Source organism: Solea senegalensis, unplaced genomic scaffold, assembly GCF_019176455.1.
Source record: "Solea senegalensis isolate Sse05_10M unplaced genomic scaffold, IFAPA_SoseM_1 scf7180000017804, whole genome shotgun sequence".
NCBI lineage: Eukaryota > Metazoa > Chordata > Actinopteri > Pleuronectiformes > Soleidae > Solea > Solea senegalensis.
This window is the reverse complement of record NW_025322528.1, coordinates 68,969-90,706: the sequence shown is the minus strand read 5'-3', so window position 1 is coordinate 90,706 and position 21,738 is coordinate 68,969. Positions and strand designations below refer to the sequence as shown.

Below are 21,738 nucleotides of genomic sequence, written 5' to 3'. Positions count from 1 at the left end.
AAAATAACCAGCTCCCAACTTCTCCATTCTTTGCTACACTTCCCTTGATGTACCAGAATGGTACAGTACAGTCAAGCTCAACCTACAACGGTCAGCTGATTGGGCGACAGAAAAGTGTCACTCCCTTGTCATCTGTGTAAATATCCCATGTTGTCGCACCAGTATGACGAGATGTTATGTGGCCATCGGCACAGCCCACACCCCGCCTACCAAGTCAAGGTACTGTTCTCATCTGAAACACAAGCCTGACCCAGGGCTTTACCAATCAAACCTTACCATACTGTACCATACCGAACCGTACCATGACAGTGCTGACTATACTGTGTGCACTACTTGCCCCTTGAACTCATCTCGCCCTTAGATAGTCTTTTGTAACAGGAAACCGAAATTTGTGTCACTTGGACAACCGTACACTACAATTAGCACCAAAGTCTATACAGAAAATCAGCGATTTAATATTACAGGAGATGTCGATCAACTGCTGCTTCCATAAATAAGTTTGTATGTCTTAATTTTTAAATACTTTGTTTTGGATTAACGTCAGTCAGTCAGTCATCGTCTAACCGCTTTATCCTCCACCAGAGGGTCGCGGGGGGGTGCTGTGCCAATCTCAGCTACATCGGGCGATAGGCGGGGTACACCCTGGACAGTTTGCCAGTCCATCACAGGGCCACACACAACTAGAGACAAACGACCATTCACACTCACACTCACTCCTACGGTCAATTTAGAGTGTCCAATTTACCTAATCCCCACATTGCATGTTTTTGGACTGTGGGAGGAAGCCGGAGAACCCGGAGAGAACCCACGCACACACGGGGAGAACATGCAAACTCCATGCAGAAAGTCCCTTGTTCCAACCGGGGCTCGAACCCGGGTCTTCTTGCTGCAAGGCGAGAGTGCTAACCACTATACCACCGTGTGACCCTTTTGGATTAACGTGAGTAACACAAATCTACTAAACATGGCAGTAGTAGACCACCAGCTCCTGAGTCCACAAGCACTAAAAACTGCAATTTTCTCTATGGAATCTGGTGCAAAAGAATAAGCAACTTACAAAGCAACACAGCCCTTTCCAACTGGACGCAGGAGTTTGTGTCAGTACCTCAAACAACCACGCTTAAAAATACCTGAATGGTCTATTTAAAGTTTCACTTACTGATAAGCAATAACAAAGGATTCAGAAATTGGAATTTGACCATTTTCTTAATGTTTGTCACAAAAGGATCATTCGGATGATTGATGGAATCGATGTCCACGCTGAAAGCAGTGCTGGTCACAACATCCATACTATAAGGTCCAAATACTCTGCAAAAAAATGGCAAACCAAGAATTCAAACTGATAATTAATGACTAAGATAAGGAAAAAACAGTAGTACAAAGAGCTCTACTCACTCTTTCACCTCTATGATATCATCACTGTCCACTGTCTTGTGAAGACTCCTCATCATGTTATCCGAGTGCTTCAACATGATTGTGTACATCTGAATCATGAGGACATTAAATGGTTTACTATTTGCACACAGGTAGCAACTAGTAACCACAACAAGAGTGAAAGAAAAATCACACAAGGGTTTTTGACCTCTTTCAGTCGGCCACTGGTGAATGACGGAGAGAGCACACTGCGAATCCTCTTCCATTTCTCGTCCTCTGTGATTGACACAGCGTCACGTAAAGGTCCATTCAGGCCAAAATCCTGCACACACCCACGGAGGACCATGCTGTCATTTCAAGGAGTTCTTTGGTCATAAGACACTAACCTTTTTATTTCTTACCCGTCTGTTGGTGAAGACAGAATAACACTCCTTCACCAGGATGGTTTTGATCATACTGGTGTCCATCACAGCCAGGAGAGGCATTCGACCGTCATACAGCCTGGAAATGCATCAGACTGTTCAACTCATTTACATGTGTTTGTTTAAAAAGTTGGTTGGTTGATTGGGTACTTGGGTTGGCTGAATATGGTTGATTGGAGAACCAGTTGGTTTATTTGGTTGGATGGGTTAGTTTGTTGGTTATTTGTTTGGTTGCTAGGTTAGTTGAGTTAGTTGGGGTGGTGGGCTTAATTTGTTTGGATGGACAGATGGTTTGTTGTTGGTTGGTGGGTCAGGTGATGTCGCAGCCGTCCGAGGCGATTGATTTCCTGTTTCAAAAGATGTTTGACTTGTTTATTATTTAAGAAAATATACATTTTGAAATGAAAGCTAAATTAAGAATAGTTTATTTAGCAAATAGTATAATATTGTCTATGCTAAGACTGCTTTGTTTTTGCTACCTGGGAGGGGTCTGTGTGCGGGCTTTGCACACGGCCCAGGTGTGCAAAGGTGTGTGTTTGTCAGGTAAAGCAAAATGTCAAGGGAAAGAGGCGGTGGTTGAAAAAAGTCTTTCGACCACTTTCTTAAGTTCACTCATTGCTTAAAATGGTTTATTCATTTCCCAGTAGTATGTCCTTAATTTTGGAGCTTTTGGAGTTTTTGTTCAGTTTTTGAATCATAAAATAAATATAATCATTTTTTTGAAGTTGCAAGTTTTTTTTAAATCAATGGAAGCGAGTCGAGCTGATCCCACCTGCTGTACCCACGGCCGAGACAGGTGAGTTTTTATGGGTGATTTCAATGAACCGGTGGGTAGATCAATTAATGTTATGTTTATTGATTGGTTATATGGTTACTTGGTTAGTGGGGTGTTGGTTGGATGGTTATTTAGGTTGGTTGGATGGGTAGTGGATTTGTTTGATGGTTTATTGTTGTGTTGGTTGGTTAGTTGGTTTGTGTTGTTTGGCTGGCTGGTGGAGTTTTGATGGGTTGATTGCTTGGTTGGTTGGTTAGATATGTTGAGCAGGTTGGTTGAATGGTTAATTTGTTTGATGGAATGTTTATTGGCAGATTAGTTGGTTGGTTGGACTGTGTCAGGCTGGTTGGTGAAGCGTTGATTGGTTGGTTGGATTGTTTATTGGCAGGTTAGTTGGTTGGTTGGGCTGTGTCAGGCTGGTTGGTGGAGTGTTGATTGATATGTTGGTTGAATGGTTGGCTGGATGATTTGTTTGATGGTTGGATGATTTACTGGTTGATGATTGGTTGGTTGTCTGATACATTCTTTATCAACTAATACTCTACACTCACCCCCACATCCTGCCGTACTTCTGAAAGTTCTCCATATCAAAGTATTGGATGCCCTGAGAAAATGAAGTGACACAAGTGTCAGAGGCAAGGAATTGTGAAAGCCATCATCATTCACTGAGATCACTGGACCAATCAGGGCAAATGAGTCTCACCTTGGCGTAGCCCAGAAATGTCCCAATGAAGGGCAGAGGCTTGGGTCCTTTGATGCCTAGATTCTTGAAGTGGCCATACGGAGCATATCCATATCTGGAGATTAAAAGCAGGATTAGAAAATGTTCCCAAGAAAGTGAACCATTTTTCTACTGTGCCGCAGTCACCTACTGTATTTGTAACACACAGACTAATCCAAAAATGGGAAAAAAAGCCCAACTATTCCTTTATGCTCACACTGGGCGTGTACACAATGCAATAGAATCTTGGTGTGGGAGTGAAACATGATCTCCTTTTCTCTCCTTCACCTGCTGCACCCTCTCAACAATCACCCCTGCCCTACTATTATTATTGTTCAATACTTATTATATACTTGTAATGTGTCTATACTAAATAAAAAACTAGTTTATACTAGTGTTTATGGAAATAGATTCACAATTCAGTTTCAAGTTTTTTCCCCGGAATTGTAAGACTTAGGTCGCAATTGAGATTAAAGTCAAAATTGTGAGTTTTTTTCCTCAAGAATTGAAGTCAGAATTCTGATTTTCTTTTACATTCACTTTTTATTCTCAGAATTGTGACGTTAATCTCAGAATCTTCCATAACAGTGAATAATCGTCACTGTAGAATAATTGACAGCTGTAGTTGCAGCGCTGCATTAAACCTTTAGATGTGCCTTCAAAAAGTTACATTAACACGACACCATGAAAAGTTATTTAACTACATGATAACTGACAAACTCACTTTATCTTATTATATTTACGTATTTTCTGCTCCTGTTGTTGGCGGAAACTTTACAACACTTACGCTAAGATGAGGGCAACGAGAAACACGATTAAAGTCCACGTCTCGATGGAAAAGTCCGGGAGAAACGCCATCGTCTCCGCTCCTGTCCGCTGCTGTCAATCACGTCAGCTGACTGAGCTGCCGTTATAGTTACGTGCAGAGGAAAAAGAGGAAGGGGGAGGAGCCAGAGAAGAATTAAAAACATGTTATGCAACACATGACGCTTCACTGTCACATGACCTTTACCTGCACTAGCCAAAGTGACATCATCCATTTTAGTCTCTGGACCGGAACTATTAAAGGGATATTAACAATTAAACTGATAACTTCATATTTAAATATAACAGTGCAGAGAACATTTCATTTCAATCTCCATTATTTTGTAATTGTAGTAAGTTTCTGCTGATTATTTCTGACTATATTTTTTAGTTTTTTGCTATAAAAATCTTTTTTGAAATGTCTGTTGTACAGTTTACATTTTGTTTTATTTTCAATTTCTGGTGAACCATTTTTAAAAATTAGATGTTTCGTTTTCCAATATCTTAGTAAAGGTTTTAAAATGTTATATTTTCTTAAATTTCTGCAATGAAAGTTTTATAATAGAATTTGTAATGTACAGTCTATATTTTTTTTTCAATTTCTGGTGTAAAGTTTAAAAATGTTTGCGTTTTTTTATTAAATTATTTTTCAATTCTATTTTTAACTGACTATGATGTAAAGTCTTGATATTTGTCTTTTTACCATTTCCGATATAATGCTGTGAAACCTTTTGATGTTTTATTATACAGTTTGTGATGTTACATTTTATAGTTTAGATCTTTTTTTCCAAATATGTCTGATGTAAATCGTTTGACATGTTTGAGAAAACATTTTTAGGAATTTCTTTAATGTCATTTTTGATGAAAGCTTTTTCAGTTGGTGGTAGTTGGTAGTTTTATTGGTAGTTTTATTGTAATTCCACTGTGTGTTCGCTCGTTATCTCCATCAATGGATATTTTTGGATAGAATCTGTCACACAGGTCGCTGCAGTTAACTTTAGTCTCGTTCAGTCCTGATAAACCTTCACCTTAACAACCACTGATCTTTGTCACTCTGCTCTTACATCATATTCTTTGTGGCTGTAAAAGTAAAAGCCCTGGTTTACTCTCTGAAGAACAGAGAAACCTTCTTATTTTTCTGTAAAGTTAAAGCTCAGTGAGTCGTCCACATGTCTGAGAATGTATGGAATCAGAGGAAACTAAAAACAAATGTTTCTATTATAGACTGTGTATTCAAAAGAGAACTGTATTGATTGATTGGAATTTGACACTAGTTTTCTGTTAGTGTGTAAATGTTGTTTTTATTAAATGAACAGAATTTTTGTGAAGTATTTATCGTTCCATATCAAAGTAAACATTTTTATTTTGAAAATCTGAGAAATTTAGCCACGAACATCGTTGTTAAGGTCACATTACTCACCTCTGCTGCACTGTAACAAAAAAGTGAGCAATAAATTCAAACAATAAGTTGACATAGAAGTGTGAAATATAGGAACAATAAAAGTGAATGTGTGATATTGAGAGGAAACAACTGAAATATCAATGTGGGAAAAGTGCAGTACAAGAAATTGTAAAGGTATTAAAAGTCAAAATCTACTTCAAAAAAGAAAAGAAAGAAAGCCCCCACATGTCAACAACTGATTGATTGATTGGTTTAGATTTGATATTTATGATGCCACACCTGTGAAATCCCCTCGTTACAACAGCAACGGCTCAGAGGTCGACATTTATCAAATTCCATTTATGGAGATTCTACATGATTCATCAACATTTTTTGAATGAATGAAAGACGGAAACAACAACATGAGACACAATAAAGTGACTGAGGCAAAGAAAAACGTAACTATTTGCAAACAGTTGATGTTATTAAATGATTGGTGTCAGTGAGAGAAGACGTTAAAGTAACAAACTGACGTGAAACCTATTCTAGAAAACCACCAACAGACTGACTGCCAAATAGTGAACGGTTCTATACATCCACCAACCAAATGACTGCCAAATAGTGAACTATTCTATCAAATCATCAAAAGAGTTAAAAAAAGAAGAAAGCTAATAAAATCAATAGTTTACACACTGTGTCTCATAATTGGTTTGCAAGTTGTAAATTTTACTTTTAAGAAGATATTTGACTTGTTTCAGTCAGTTTTAATTCTTTTGTTTGACGTTCAAGTTTGTTGTTAATGACACAAATTGAATTCCACACACACTGAAGCAGCCACTAACACTTTTATTTCCCGAACTGAGTCATCGCTGGTTGACCAGAATTATTCACTTTTAATGATTTCTTTGTTATATGGAGCAAAGTAATCAGTTCAAAAGTGATGTAATTATCAAAATAGTTAATCAAACAATCAGTTGGTTGATTATCACAAACATTCACAGCTGAACAGGTCTTATGACTGTGTGTGTGTTATTGAGTGGGCAGTGTGTGCTGCTGAGTCATGCAGGGCAGAGGTGAAAACATTGTGTGAGGGTGAATTATGACTAATAAAGTTAGTATTCACCAGCAGAGGGCAGTGCAGGGTCAGGCAGCTGTAGAAAATGACAGTCAGATGAAACTTCCTCAGTTCAGTTTATTCTGGATAGAACACAAAATATTATGAATAAACATAACATTAAAATGCAAGCTGAAAAAAGAGGTCACATGACATAGCTGGTGGACAACACCATGTTGGCAGGAAAATTAACAGTGTACACGTCGCTTTCAAACCGTTCACTGCTCACTCTAAATCCATGGAGATCAGTCAAAATATCTCAAAACCTGACAGAATGAATTCGCCTGACTCTTATACTGCCCCCTGGTGCTTTATCACGTGTATGGCAACAGCTGGAATGGACATAAAAGTCATAAAAGTCCCCTCATGACTCTGTGGAAAATGATTGAAAATCACAATAAAAGTAAACAAAATAAACCAACCAAATGACTGGATCGGATTTTTCTAATTTAACACCTTCACTGTCATTGTGACGGTGAAATGTCTTGTTGTGTGGAGATTGGGGGGCTTTCTCCACTGCCCCCTACTGTCTGTCAGTGGAAAAGTAGTCTTTCAAGAACAGGGCCACCGACCCTTCAGAGTTGGGTCAGGGTTAGAGATCTTCAGGGTTAGACCCTTCAGAGCTGGTTTAGAGATCTTCAGGGTTATGCCCTTCAGAGTTGGGTTAGGGTTAGAGATCTTCAGGGTTAGATCCCTTCAGAGTTAGTTTAGAGATCTTCAGGGTTGGTGCCCTTCAGATCAGAGAGATCTTCAGAGTTGTTGATCCCCTTCAGAGTTAGAGAGATCTTCAGGGTTAGACCCTTCAGAGTTAGTTTCTAGTTGCCCTTCAGAGTTGGGTTAGGGTTAGAGATCTCAGGGTTAGAGAGCCCCCTTCAGAGTTTAGAGATCTTCAGGAAGAGTCCTCAGGGTTTTCAGAGAGATCTCTTAGACCCTTCAGAGTTAGAGAGATCTTCAGGGTTATGCCCTTCAGAGTTGGGTCAGGGTTAGAGATCTTCAGGTTATTTAGAGATCCCCCTTCAGAGTTGGGTTAGGGTTAGAGATCTTCAGGGTTAGACCCTTCAGAGTTAGTTTAGAGATCTTCAGGGTTATGCCCTTCAGAGTTGGGTTAGGGTTAGAGATCTCCAGGGTTAAACCCTTCAGAGATCTCTTCATTTCTGCATCAGTAACCTTGACCTCACGGTCTACTTCAAATAGACGTGAATGCGCACATACCAGGATCAGTTACACCCGACTTGACTAAGCCACGCCTTCTGGTATGATTTCCGTGTAACAGACAGAATAAACTTAGTATCGTAGATTGAGACTGGAGGAGCAGAAACCACAGGCGTGGTCAAGCCGTCAACCCTGACAGGAAGATCACGCGTCCGTAACAGCTGATAAGGAAGGCACATGATCACCTCACCTCAGGTTACAGTTCTGAGGAAGGCAGAAGATACACAGTCAAAGTGGTTAGACAAGGTAAAACTTACTGTTGTGTTTTTCTTTTGATGTAAAAAAAGTGTCTTGTCGCTGTTTTTGTCAGATTATGGAGATCTTTTATGAATGTTTCTGCTCAATGTCTCTGAAAGCTTGATAAGATAAGATCATCCTTTGACACTGTATCGACCATGAGTCCCTGAGGTTTGTTACGGACTGTAAAGTATCGACACACCATTGTGAGTACTACTCTCAGGAGCCTGTTGCTCCAAAGTAGAATTAAGACCCTGGATTTCCACTGGACGCGGAACGGCCGCGGAACGGCCGTGGCGCGGTAGCCGTTGCAAATAGCTTCCATTCTAATCAATGTGAGCATTCCCACCGGCCGCGTTGCGGCGCGGATCAGGAGCGGCCATGAAGCGGCTCGCCGCGCCGCAGCGCTATCGATAGGAATCAGTTCTATTTTTTCCGTTGCCGCTGCTGAACCTCGTAAATTTCAACGAAGCAGATCGCACAAGACAGGAAGTCCGACACAGTATCAAAATAAAACACAATACGCAGGTCTGACTTAATCCTAGTTTTGTGCAACAGGCCCTAGGTGAGATGTTCCTGCTCATTGGTACTGTACTTTGTAAGCTGCACACCTACATTTGTGAGTGAGTGTGAGCTCACTGTCTCTCTGTCTGTCTCTCTCTCTCTGTCTCTCTCTCTGTCTCAGAAGATGATTGGTTGTGTGGAGGAAGACGAGGACACAGCAGAGTCTCCAGGACACAGCTGTCTCTCTGTGAAGTCTAACCAGTCCAAACTGTTACCTCCGGACTTCAGTAATGAACCTGGCGCCTCAGACACAAAGTGAGAGAGCTTCTTCAGTCATATCATTGGCTGTGTTCCTGTTGTGTCTGATCGTCATAGAAACCGAAACACATTTCTCAAACCAGTTTCTCTTCATTCTCACTGCAGCACCAAGTCAACTCAGTTTATTTAGAGACAGGTGATTTTCCAGAATTCTCACGTCATTTCTCTGTAGAATCAAGCAAAGCAGTTCAAAGCTTATTTATAAGAAACTCAAATAAATGACTTAAATTAACCAACACAACAAGTACACAATGAATTTAGCAACCTTAAAATCCAAACTGACAATGTTGTACACAAAACCCTAACTTTAAAAAGAACACAAGTCCAGTGCAAACAAAACCAAATCAATTATTCATGAACAGTTCATTTCAGTCCTCCACTTATGAACCGACGACATCAGAACTAGAATCTTTCCTGAACAAAGTCATGAATCCCATTCCTGTCACAGGCAGGAGGTCCATCACTTTGATTCTTCTTCACTAAACAAACATGAAAGCATCATGTCCACTGGCTAACCTGGTTTGTTAGTATTAGCATACCAGACCTAAACCTGCAGGTCAGGTCTACTCTGGAGGTCCCACTGACCACTGAGGCTGCTCTCTGATCAAAGTGTTTTCATCATCAGTGATGGATGTGATGTTTGTGTTTGCAGACGTCAGAACCAGAGACGGAGACCAGAGTCTCCGGGACCCAGCGGTCTGTCTCTGAAGAGTGACTGGTCCAAAGATCAACCCCCAACCTTCAGTCATGAACCTGGAGCCTCAAACACAAAGTAAGAGACACATTGTCCAGCAACACACACACACACACACACACATACACACACACACACACACACACACACACACACACACACACACACACACGAGTGACGAGTCAGAGAGCTTTAGAACTTTACAACAGTCCATCAGAACCACTGTGAGACAAAGATGTAAGGACATCAACCCAGAATGTCTCACAAGTTTGTCTCGTGTCTCCAGTCGTCACTGAGCTCAACGTTTGCTTCAGTTCATGAAGTTCAACAAACAACCTTGAGGGACGAGGGTTTTCATTCACTGTCCGTCTCAGCCACACACATGTCCACCTGTCCCCGACATGTCAGTGATAAAGAAATGTCTTCACAGACACATGTCCACCTGTCCCCGACATGTCAGTGATGAAGAAATGTCTTCACAGAAACCAGTTTGCTGTTTGTGTGGACGAGCAGACGTCCCGCTGTCCTCTGTGTCAGGACGTCCTGAAGGATCCAGTCTCCACCAGCTGCGGTCACTGGTTCTGCAGACGCTGCATCTCCTCATACTGGGACCAGTCTGGTTCACCAGGAGACTCCTGCTGTCCCCAGTGTGGACAGGGACCCAGACCAATACCAGGACCACAGACACAGAGTAAGACAGAACATGTGTGTGCTGATGTCTTCACTCCTGAAAACAGGACATGTTCTCTTCTGTCAAACAGCATCAATATTTAAGATGATGAAAATAAATTTGACAGAAGATTCTTCATCACTTTCACTTTCATAAAGAGAAACCAACAAACCTTTAAAGTGAAAGAACAAGAGAAAAATGTTTCAAAGTTAAATCTGTTCCTCATTTTAATCAAAGTGATAATGAAGATGATTCAGTTGAATCCTCTGCTGCCCCCTACAGGTTCAACAGAGGATTGTTTACACTCATTTTCCAGCTTTTCTATTATTGTTGTTGTTGTTTTCTACACTTTCCTTCACAATCATCACAGTTATTCTAGAATGACTCCATCTTTCAGAATACAACAATATCACATACAGACAACAATATCACATACATACAATAATATCACATAAAGACAACAATATCACATACAGACAACAATATCACATAAAGACAATATCACATACATCACACATACAATATCACATAAAGACAACAATATCACATACATACAACAATATCACATAAAGACAACAATATCACATAAAGACAACAATATCATACATACAACAATATCACATAAATCAACAATATCACATACATACAACAATATCACATACATACAACAATATCACATAAAGACAACAATATCACATACATACAACAATATCACATAAAGACAACAATATCACATAAAGACAACAATATCACATGCATACAACAATATCATAAAGACATAAAGACAAAAGACAACAATATCACATACATACAACAATATCACATAAAGACAACAATGTCACATAACAACAATATCAAAATACAACAATAACATAAATACAACAATATCACATAAAGACAACAATATCACATACATACAACAAAATCACATAAAGACAATAATATCATATACATACAACAATATCACATAAAGACAACAATGTCACATAAAGACAACAATATCACATAAATACAACAATATCACATAAATACAATATCACATAAATACAACAATATCACATAAATACAATATCACATAAATACAACAATATCACATACAAACAACAATAATGTCACATAAAGACAACAATATCATATAAAATACAACATCACATAAATACAACAATATCACATAAAGACAACAATATCACATACAAATAACAATATCAAAAGACAACAATATCACATAAATACAATATCACATAAATACAATATCACATAAATACAACAATATCACATAAAGACAACAATATCACATAAAGACAACAATATCACATAAAGACAACAATATCACATAAATACAACAATATAACATAAAGACAACAATATCACGTGACATTTTCAGGGGTTTATTTTATTAAAAAACTGTTTTAGTTTTTCTGTGGCTGATGAAAATAATCCTCAGCTGCTCAGATTCTTTGTCTCTTGTCTTTCAGCAGATGTTGGTCTGCAGAAGGTTCTAGATGAACATAAGATCATTCTGAGGAGCAGATTTGAACATGTGACTGAAGGAACTGAAGGAACAGGAAGTAAAACCCTCCTGAACAGGATCTTCACTGAGCTCTACATCACAGAGGGACAGAGTGAAGAGGTCAATACTCAACATGAGGTGATGCAGCTGGAGACGACCTCCAAGAAGAAGATGGTCCAGGACACTCCCATCAAGTGCTGTGACATCTTTGAAGCCTTACCTGACCAGCAGGGGCGCATCAGAGTCGTCCTGACCAATGGCGTCGCTGGTGTTGGAAAAACCTTCTCGGTGCAGAAGTTCACTCTGGACTGGGCCGAGGGTTTGGAAAACCAGGATGTGAATTTGCTGATTGTGCTCTCGTTCAGGGAGCTGAACCTGATCAGAGATCAGCAGCACAGTCTTCTCACACTGCTCCATGTTTTCTATCCAACATTAGAGAAGGTCAGAGCAGAGAAGCTCGCTGTCTGTAAACCTTTGTTCATCTTTGATGGTCTGGATGAAAGCAGACTCTCACTGGACTTCAGCAGCAGGACGCTGGTTTCTGACGTCACACACAGGTCATCAGTCAACGTGCTGCTGACCAACCTCATCCAGGGGAATCTGCTTTCCTCGGCTCTCATCTGGATAACTTCTCGACCTGCAACGGCCAATCAGATCCCTCCTACCTGTGTTGACAGGGTAACAGAAGTACGAGGCTTCACTGACGACCAGAAGGACGAGTACTTCAGGAAGAGATCCAGATCTGAAGATCTGTCCAGCAGAATCATCTCACACATCAAGATGTCCAGGAGCCTCCACATCATGTGTCAAATCCCAGTCTTCTGCTGGATCAGTGCTACAGTTTTGGATTACATGTTGACCACAGAGCAGAGAGGAGAGCTGCCCAAGACCCTGACAGACCTGTACTCACACTTCCTGCTGGTTCAGACAAAGAGGAAGAAGAACAAGTACAATAAAGGACGTAAGAGGAGTCCACAGGAGCTGACGGAGGCCGACAGGGACATTCTTCTGAAGCTGGGGAGGCTGGCCTTTGAACATCTGCAGAAAGGAGACATCATATTCTACCAAGAAGATCTGGACCGGTGTGGTCTTAGTGTGACAGAGGCCTCGGTGTACTCAGGAGTTTGTACAGAGATCTTCAGAAGAGAGAGTGTGATCTTCCAGAAATCAGTCTTCTGCTTTGTTCATCTCAGCGTTCAGGAGTTTCTGGCTGCAGTCTACATGTTCCACTGTTTCACCAACAGGAAGAAAAAGTTCCTGAATACCATCCTGAGAAAACCTCATTTTTTTAACAACATCTCCTCATTTTTTGGAACCGTTGCTATAAGTGACTTATCTCTGGACGTGTTCCTGAAAGGAGCCATGAAGAAATCCCTTCAAAGTGAAAATGGTCACCTGGATCTGTTTGTTCGCTTCCTTCATGGACTCTGTCTGGAGTCCAACCACAGACTGTTAGGAGGTCTGCTGGGTCAGACTCAGAACAGTCCAGAAATCATCCAGGGAGTCATTGAGAACCTGAAGAAGATGAACACAAAGAACATCTCACCTGACAGAAGCATCAACATATTCCACTGTCTGACAGAGATGAACGACCAATCAGTGCATCAGGAGATCCAAGAGTTCATGAAGTCAGAGAACAGAGAACAGAAACTCTCTGAGATCCACTGCTCAGCTCTGGCCTACATGCTGCAGATGTCTGAGGAGGTTCTGGATGAGTTGGACCTGAGCAAGTACAGAACATCAGTTCAGGGGAAACAGAGACTGATTCCAGCTGTGAGGAACTGCAGGAAGGCTCGGTGAGTTCAGACATGATCAATAACATCATCAGTCAGTGAGGATTCATGGTTTGGTTTATCAAATATACACAGAAGTCAGTTCTTCTCATTCTTCTCAGTTTGTAAGCCAGCTGTGTTTTTTCTGGAGATGTTTTTAATGATGAAAGTGAAGATTTGTCAGCTGGTTGTGATTCTTGTTTTGAACTGAATGAAAACACCATTTATCATTATCAGAAAAAAAAGAACACACCTAAAACTCTCCCAACAATGCACCCACTAATTTGCCAGTGGCTATTTGTGTGAGTGTATGTATGTGTGTGTGCACCTGTGAGGGGCACTTCCTACATTGCTGTATGTTCTTACTTGTTGCGTAATGTTTTATCTGTGCTGTATTTATTTGTCCTTCTACATGACATTACCTGCTGAGTAATATTTGATGTTTTATCTGTGTTGTATTTATTTTTAGGTAGGGACTGCAGATGTAGATTAGCCCAAGGCTAACTCTGGTGTAATGCATCAAATGGTGACATTTATGTTTTTAATTGCATATGGTCCCTTTCAGATAAAATAAAATCTCAAGTCTCTGTACATGATAAGACAGAAAGAGAAGAGAAACCAACAGTTCACACAATGAACAAACACTAGGGGGCAGTGGAGAGAAAATCTGTGACAGAACCAGACTCAAACATGTGCAGCATCTGCCTCGACCGGTTGTGGTGAAAGGACAAAATGGAGGACAGAGGAGAGGAGGGAGAGACAAAGTGAAAGAGGGAGGTGAGGTAGAGACAGAAGAGAGAGACCAGGAGCAGAAATATAACAATTGTGTCAGCTTCTAAGTTTAAACAGGACTTATGACATTTTCATACAACTACAATGTTATTGATGTTCTATTAATGAGACATAAACATTAGACTGATATCAACTTTAATTATAGTATCATATTATTGTTATTATTATTATTATGAATAATAATAATAATAATAATAATAATAATACTGTTTTCAAGCAGCAACTTTGTCTAAAGTCTCATGTTTTATTCTTTATTCAGGTTGAGTGACTGCAGTTTGACAGAGATCAGCTGTTCTTCTCTGGTCTCAGTTCTGAAGTCCAACCCCTCACACCTGAGAGACCTGGACCTGAGTGAGAACAAGCTGCAGGATTCAGGAGTGAAGCTGCTGTGTTCTGGACTGGAGAGTCCACATTGTAGACTGGAGACTCTGTGGTGAGTTCACTGACTGAAGCTGCTGTTGTTTTTTTAAAATTTCATTTCATTTACATTAAACTCATTTTATTCACTGATGAATAAAATAAACTCCTTAAACACACACACACACACAGTTGTCTAAAGTCTCATGTTTTATTCTTCATTCAGGTTGAGGGGCTGCAGTTTGACAGAGATCAGCTGTTCTTCTCTGGCCTCAGTTCTGAAGTCCGACACCTCACACCTGAGAGACCTGGATCTGAGACAGAACAAGCTGCAGGATTCAGGAGTGACGCTGCTATGTTCTGGACTGGAGAGTCCACATTGTAGACTGGAGACTCTGAGGTGAGTTCACTGACTGAAGCTGCTGTTGTAAATCTCAGATGTTTAATCCACAACTGAAAGTCATTCATGTTGTCACATCAGTTGAATCAGTGATGGTTTGTGTCATGTTTTCAGTTTTTCTACCCTCAGATGTAGAATTATTATCTTTTCACAGCTGACGTTTTTTTGTTTTCTAAAGTGTTTCAGTCGCTGTAGTTTTTGTAAGAATAGAATTGTTGTTCCTAGTTGATGTTGTTCCGGTGAGCGTTTAGAGCTGAATATACTGTGAAGACTGAATATGCAATAAAGTACACAAGTAAGCAAAATAAGCTTAAATCGTCTATTCTGTATGGTTTAAGGAGTAATGGAAACAGAACAGAATGAAACAGTTTTCACGTTCACATGTAGCCAATCAGAATGAGTGTTGTTGATGATGTCACAGCTGTGACTGTTTACAAACAAACAGGAGCTTCCTCTCATCTTCAAATCAGTTGTGTCTCAGTTGATAAGGCTGGATCCTCCAAGTGTGGATTCATGGGGGGTATTCCATCAACGTAGCTAAGAATTGCCAGACTTAGGTGTAAACTTGAAGCTTGACTAAGCTCCACTTCCCAATCTAGCTGCAAGCTGTTCCATCAAGTGAAATCAGCTGGCTCCAACTGACGCTTAGTCAAGCCTCACCTGTTAAGCCTCAACTTGTGAACGCCCACAGGGAAAATAAAAAACCCATTCTAGTTGAGTGCGGAAACTGTGAAAAATGCTGAAAAGCAAGTGAAAAGAGCGTGCAGAGATGTTCTCTGCAGCGGAGCAAACCCTCCTCATGGATGTATATGAGGATTACAGCCACATAATCTGAAAGAAGGGCAATACTGCGGCAATCAATAAAGCGAGGGATTGTATTGTAAGTCGCTTTGGATAAAAGCGTCTGGTAAATGACATGTAATGTAATGTAAAAGTGACAAAGAAAATGAAGTATCATCATGTTATCAGAGGGACAAAATATATGTAGACAATAATCTACCAATTGATTTCTTAATGGTTTTTGTTTTAAACTAATCAGTTATGTGAACCTATTAATGCACCCAAACCAAACTGCAATTTATGTGAAATTCTCCATATTTTATCATTTGGCAGTCCTAGTAGTAATGTTAGAAAGTAATATTCATCACATTTATCATACAATTGATGGTTGACTCATATTAGCCAGACTTGGCCATTTAAGCTTGGCTTTGCCTTTAGCCTGCTTCATGGAATACCCCCATGGTCCAGATGTTGTCAGCATGTGTCACAGCACCGTGACGTGGGCGTGTCCCAACTGTCACATGACTCGTCATCTGGTGTATCTTTGGCAGACCGTGTCTGTGTCCCAGAATTCTGTGCAGCAATAGGTGGTGGTAATGTACCTTTAAACTGGTTTACTAAACACAAATGAATCAGTGAATCAAATAAAGTCTAAAATATATAATTGTAAAGATGTTGAGAAGAAGTGTGATTCAGGACTTTGAAGTGTAGAGGGCAGTATTGAACCTCTCGGTGTACAGCCTGTTTCTGCTTCTTATGATTGATTCATTTCATTGAGTAGAACTTGATGTGAAAAGGGAGGTTTTTTTCTTTGTCATGTTGCTGCTGTTTCTTGTGTCTCACAGTCACAAATGCTTTCTAAATACACTGTAGAAAATGTTCAAATACATTTTCCATCCTCACAGCTGATATTTGACTCACACAATAAAATTCACCTGCTGAACTATGGAGATAATTATGTTCCTTTATTATTCAATCGAATTCAATAGAATAGATTTGAAACCAAAGAAGATCGAGATCGAAACAGAACAGGTTGCTATTGAAGAAAAAAAAAATTTGAGAACATATTTCTTCAACTTCGATCAAAACTAATGTTTGTAAGTAAAAACATACGACCATGTTGCTTATAAATCAGTCCTCTTTGCTTGCAAATTCTAAAGTTTTGCTTGCGAATTCAACTGCACTTGATGGGCGGGGCCTACGCTGGTGGATGAGAGAAGAGTTTCTATTGGTTGGTTTGACCTGGCTCCAGCGCTAGCTACGTCTTCCGCATTACACCCACTTGTCCCCTGTGCTGTGCTGCTTGGAGGTAAGCCTGTTGCTCTTGAAACGTTTCCCATAAGTAATAAATTGCGCTATATATCGTTGGCTACAGCCTGCCGTACATTCACAACAACAACAACTGTGTTGCATGGTACTCGTGGTGCCAAAACGTCACGGTTCCTACACAACAGTACTACCGTGGATTACTAAACTACCGCTGAGCGGAGGGCTGCCGCTACTCTTTCCGGCTCCTGTTCTCACTACAGCTGTTCTACTGTTACCAAACACACGTGACGAATCATTTAACAAATTCACGCGCATTACCAAAGTCAGATTTATGTGTTTGTTATATTATGGAATGGATCTACAGATTCATTGGGAACACTACATTGATCTTTATTCACTGTTGTTTTTTATTGACCATGACTTTTATTGTTACGTAATGTCCGTACATTTGAAATCCCTTTCCAGTATGATGCACGTGAAGCCACAGAGACGGCCACATGGACATGGGACATGGACATGGAGTCAGGGACAGGGACAGAGTCCCTGACTCTGTCCCTGACTCTGTCCCTGTCCCTGACTCTGGGACCATGAATCCAGAGTCCTATGTCCTATTTCAAATGTACGGACATTGGTAAAAGGACATCAGTACATTACAGTACATTACAGTACAATGCATTAATGTCACTTAGGCTGTACAGAAACAAATTAAGCAATGACTTACCCTAGCCTGTGACTGCTGTTGGTTTTACCATTCTGGCATTAAAAGAAAAACAGACGTATTATTTTGACAGTATTTATGTAACATTACGTAACAATAAAAGTCATGGTCAATAAAAAACAACAGTGAATAAAGATCAATGTAGTGTTCCCAATGAATCTGTAGATCCATTCCATAATATAACAAACACATAAATCTGACTTTGGTAATGCGCGTGAATTTGTTAAATGATTCGTCACGTGTGTTTGGTAACAGTAGAACAGCTGTAGTGAGAACAGGAGCCGGAAAGAGTAGCGGCAGCCCTCCGCTCAGCGGTAGTTTAGTAATCCACGGTAGTACTGTTGTGTAGGAACCGTGACGTTTTGGCACCACGAGTACCATGCAACACAGTTGTTGTTGTTGTGAATGTACGGCAGGCTGTAGCCAACGATATATAGCGCAATTTATTACTTATGGGAAACGTTTCAAGAGCAACAGGCTTACCTCCAAGCAGCACAGCACAGGGGACAAGTGGGTGTAATGCGGAAGACGTAGCTAGCGCTGGAGCCAGGTCAAACCAACCAATAGAAACTCTTCTCTCATCCACCAGCGTAGGCCCCGCCCATCAAGTGCAGTTGAATTTGCAAGCAAAACTTTAGAATTTGCAAGCAAAGAGGACTGATTTATAAGCAACATGGTCGTATGCAGGGCCGGCTCTACCTAATTTTGTGCCCTAGGCGAGATTGCTCTCCGGTTTATTATTTGAATAATAAAGGAACATAATTCTCTCCATACTGAACAAAACACTTTTATTCTTTATTCAGGTTGATAAACTGCAGTTTGACAGAGATCAGCTGTTCTTCTCTGGCCTCAGTTCTGAAGTCCAACCCCTCACACCTGAGAGACCTGGACCTGAGTCAGAACAAGCTGCAGGATTCAGGAGTGAAGCTGCTGTGTTCTGGACTGGAGAGTCCACATTGTGGACTGGTGTCTCTGTGGTGAGTTCACTGATTGAAGCTGCTGTTGTTTTTTTAAACTTTCATTTCATTTACATTAAACTCATTTTATTCACTGATGAATAAAATAAACTCCTTAAACACACACACACACACAATTGTCTAAAATCTCATCTTTTATTCCTCATTCAGTTTGAGGGGCTGCAGTTTGACAGAGATCAGCTGTTCTTCTCTGGCCTCAGTGCTGAAGTCCGACTCCTCCCACCTGAGAAACCTGAGCTTGAGCTGGAACAATCTGCAGAATCTAGGAGTGACGCTGCTGTGTTATGGACTGAAGAGTCCACATTGTAGACTGGAGACTCTGAGGTGAGTTCACTGACTGAAGCTGCTGTTGTAAATCTCAGATGTTTAATCCACAACTGAAAGTCATTCATGTTGTCACATCAGTTGAATCAGTGATGGTTTGTGTCATGTTTGTGTCAAACTATGACTCTGTCTAAGCCTCAACCATGGCTAAGCCATAACTGTGGCTCAGGTTTCTGTTCCATCAATCTGAGCCTCAACCCTGTTCCACCAAGGTGGCTAATGTGAATGCCAGCCAAGTAACCATGGTAACTTATGCTGCCGGGCAAACCTGGTCTGTAGCAGGCTAAAAGTGAAGCTTAGCACCATCTATGATCAAAGAATGTCCCATAGACAGAAACAGAGACACACAACTGTCATGGAATGATAAAATAATATGTAAAACATAAACTATATAATAAAATGTATGAAAGAAATTATTTATACTAATAATTATATATTATATAATATTAAGTACATTAAAGAACATTATCACCAAAATAAAATATAATAAAAAATAAGACACAAATAAATACAAAATTAAACAAATTAGCAAAAAAATATAATAAAAGGAAATTTTATTCATTTGATGTAACAAGGGTTAGTACCTCCGATTGATAGGAGATAGATGATTGATTTGCTGTCACCTGCATTCACTTACTGTAATAGGGTCCTCGTCTCCATTGAATTGCTTGATTTGCTAAAATGATTCTAGATAAATAATCAATAGATCTGTCATATGATTATTTCCTATAGAATGATAACCAACATTGCATTTCTTCATGTAATAATCTACCATCAATTGTATGATAAATGTGATGAGTCATGTAAAATACTTTGATTAAATGTAGCCTATTATTATCAAGAATGTAAGCAAGGCAACTTTATATAGCACATTTTAGCACAAGGTGGTTCAAAGTGATTTTTGCTCTCAAATCTCTTCTTTGGTTTCAAATCTATTCTATTTGATTGAATAATAAAAGAACATAATTCTCTCCATACTGAACAAAACACTATTATTCTTTATTCAGGTTGATAAACTGCAGTTTGACAGAGATCAGCTGTTCTTCTCTGGCCTCAGTTCTGAAGTCCAACCCCTCACACCTGAGAGACCTGGACCTGAGACAGAACAAGCTGCAGGATTCTGGAGTGAAGCTGCTGTGTTCTGGACTGGAGAGTCCACATTGTGGACTGGTGTCTCTGTGGTGAGTTCACTGATTGAAGCTGCTGTTGTTTTTTTAAAATTTCATTTCATTTACATTAAACTCATTTTATTCACTGATGAATAAAATAAACTCCTTAAACACACACACACACACAGTTGTCTAAAGTCTCATGTTTTATTCTTCATTCAGGTTGAGGGGCTGCAGTTTGACAGAGATCAGCTGTTCTTCTCTGGCCTCAGTTCTGAAGTCCGACACCTCACACCTGAGAGACCTGGATCTGAGACAGAACAAGCTGCAGGATTCAGGAGTGACGCTGCTATGTTCTGGACTGGAGAGTCCACATTGTAGACTGGAGACTCTGAGGTGAGTTCACTGACTGAAGCTGCTGTTGTAAATCTCAGATGTTTAATCCACAACTGAAAGACATTCATGTTGTCACATCAGTTGAATCAGTGATGGTTTGTGTCATGTTTTCAGTTTTTCTACCCTCAGATGTAGAATTATTATCTTATCATAGCTGACGTTTTTTTGTTTTCTAAAGTGTTTCAGTCGCTGTAGTTTTTGTAAGAATAGAATTGTTGTTCCTAGTTGATGTTGTTCCGGTGAGCGTTTAGAGCTGAATATACTGTGAAGACTGAATATGCAATAAAGTACACAAGTAAGCAAAATAAGCTTTAATCGTCTATTCTGTATGGTTTAAGGAGTAATGGAAACAGAACAGAATGAAACAGTTTTCACGTTCACATGTAGCCAATCAGAATGAGTGTTGTTGATGATGTCACAGCTGTGACTGTTTACAAACAAACAGGAGCTTCCTTTCATCTTCAAATCAGTTGTGTCTCAGTTGATAAGGCTGGATCCTCCAAGTGTGGATTCATGGTCCAGATGTTGTCAACATGTGTCACCGTGACGTGGGCGTGTCCCAACTGTCACATGACTCATCGTGAAGGATTCATCTGGTGTATCTTTGGCGGACGAACATGTCCCAGAATTCTTTGCAGCAATAAATGTGTGGTAATGCACCTTTAAACTGGTTTACTCAACACAGATGAATCAAAGAATCAAATAAAGTCTAAAATATAGATGTTGAGAAGAAGTGTGATTCAGGACTTTGAAGTGTAGAGGGCAGTATTGAACCTCTCAGTGTACAGCCTGTTTCTGCTTCTTATCATTGATTCATTGAGTTGAGTTGAACTTGATGTGAAGAGTGAGGGTTTTTTTCCTTGTCATTTTGCTGCTGTTTCTTTGTGTCAAATGTCTTTATTCACAGCTGATATTTGACTCACACATTAAAATTCACCTGCTTATCTAAACACTTTTATTCTTTATTCAGGTTGTGGGACTGCAGTTTGACAGAGATCAGCTGTTCTTCTCTGATCTCAGTTCTGAAGTCCAACTCCTCACACCTGAGAGACCTGAACCTGAGTCTGAACAAGCTGCAGGATTCAGGAGTGAAGCTGCTGTGTTCTGG

At 40.0% G+C, this 21,738-nt stretch overlaps 1 protein-coding gene across 1 annotated transcript; it reads right to left on the bottom strand.

Moving 5' to 3' along the window:
* Window positions 1-885: 885 nt before the first annotated feature.
* LOC122764953 (cytochrome P450 3A27-like) lies at window positions 886-4,207 on the bottom strand. Its single transcript, XM_044018979.1, has 7 exons — window positions 4,080-4,207; window positions 3,275-3,368; window positions 3,123-3,175; window positions 1,776-1,875; window positions 1,583-1,696; window positions 1,396-1,484; window positions 886-1,308 (listed from the first exon to the last, which is right to left on the bottom strand). The coding sequence occupies exons 1-7, from the start codon at window positions 4,148-4,150 to the stop codon at window positions 1,152-1,154; spliced, it is 678 nt and encodes a 225-aa protein (XP_043874914.1). The 5' UTR covers window positions 4,151-4,207; the 3' UTR covers window positions 886-1,151.
* Window positions 4,208-21,738: the final 17,531 nt, after the last annotated feature.

Excerpts from the sequence above, each read along its gene's own strand:
- LOC122764953 (XM_044018979.1), bottom strand. The coding sequence starts at position 4,150 with ATGGCGTTTCTCCCGGACTTTTCCATCGAGACGTGGACTTTAATCGTG. Across the intron at positions 1,876-3,122 it reads AAGTACGGCAGGATGTGGGG|GCTGTATGACGGTCGAATGC; the intron begins GTGAGTGTAGAG and ends ATGCATTTCCAG. Across the intron at positions 1,485-1,582 it reads CCAGTGGCCGACTGAAAGAG|ATGTACACAATCATGTTGAA; the intron begins GTCAAAAACCCT and ends CTCATGATTCAG.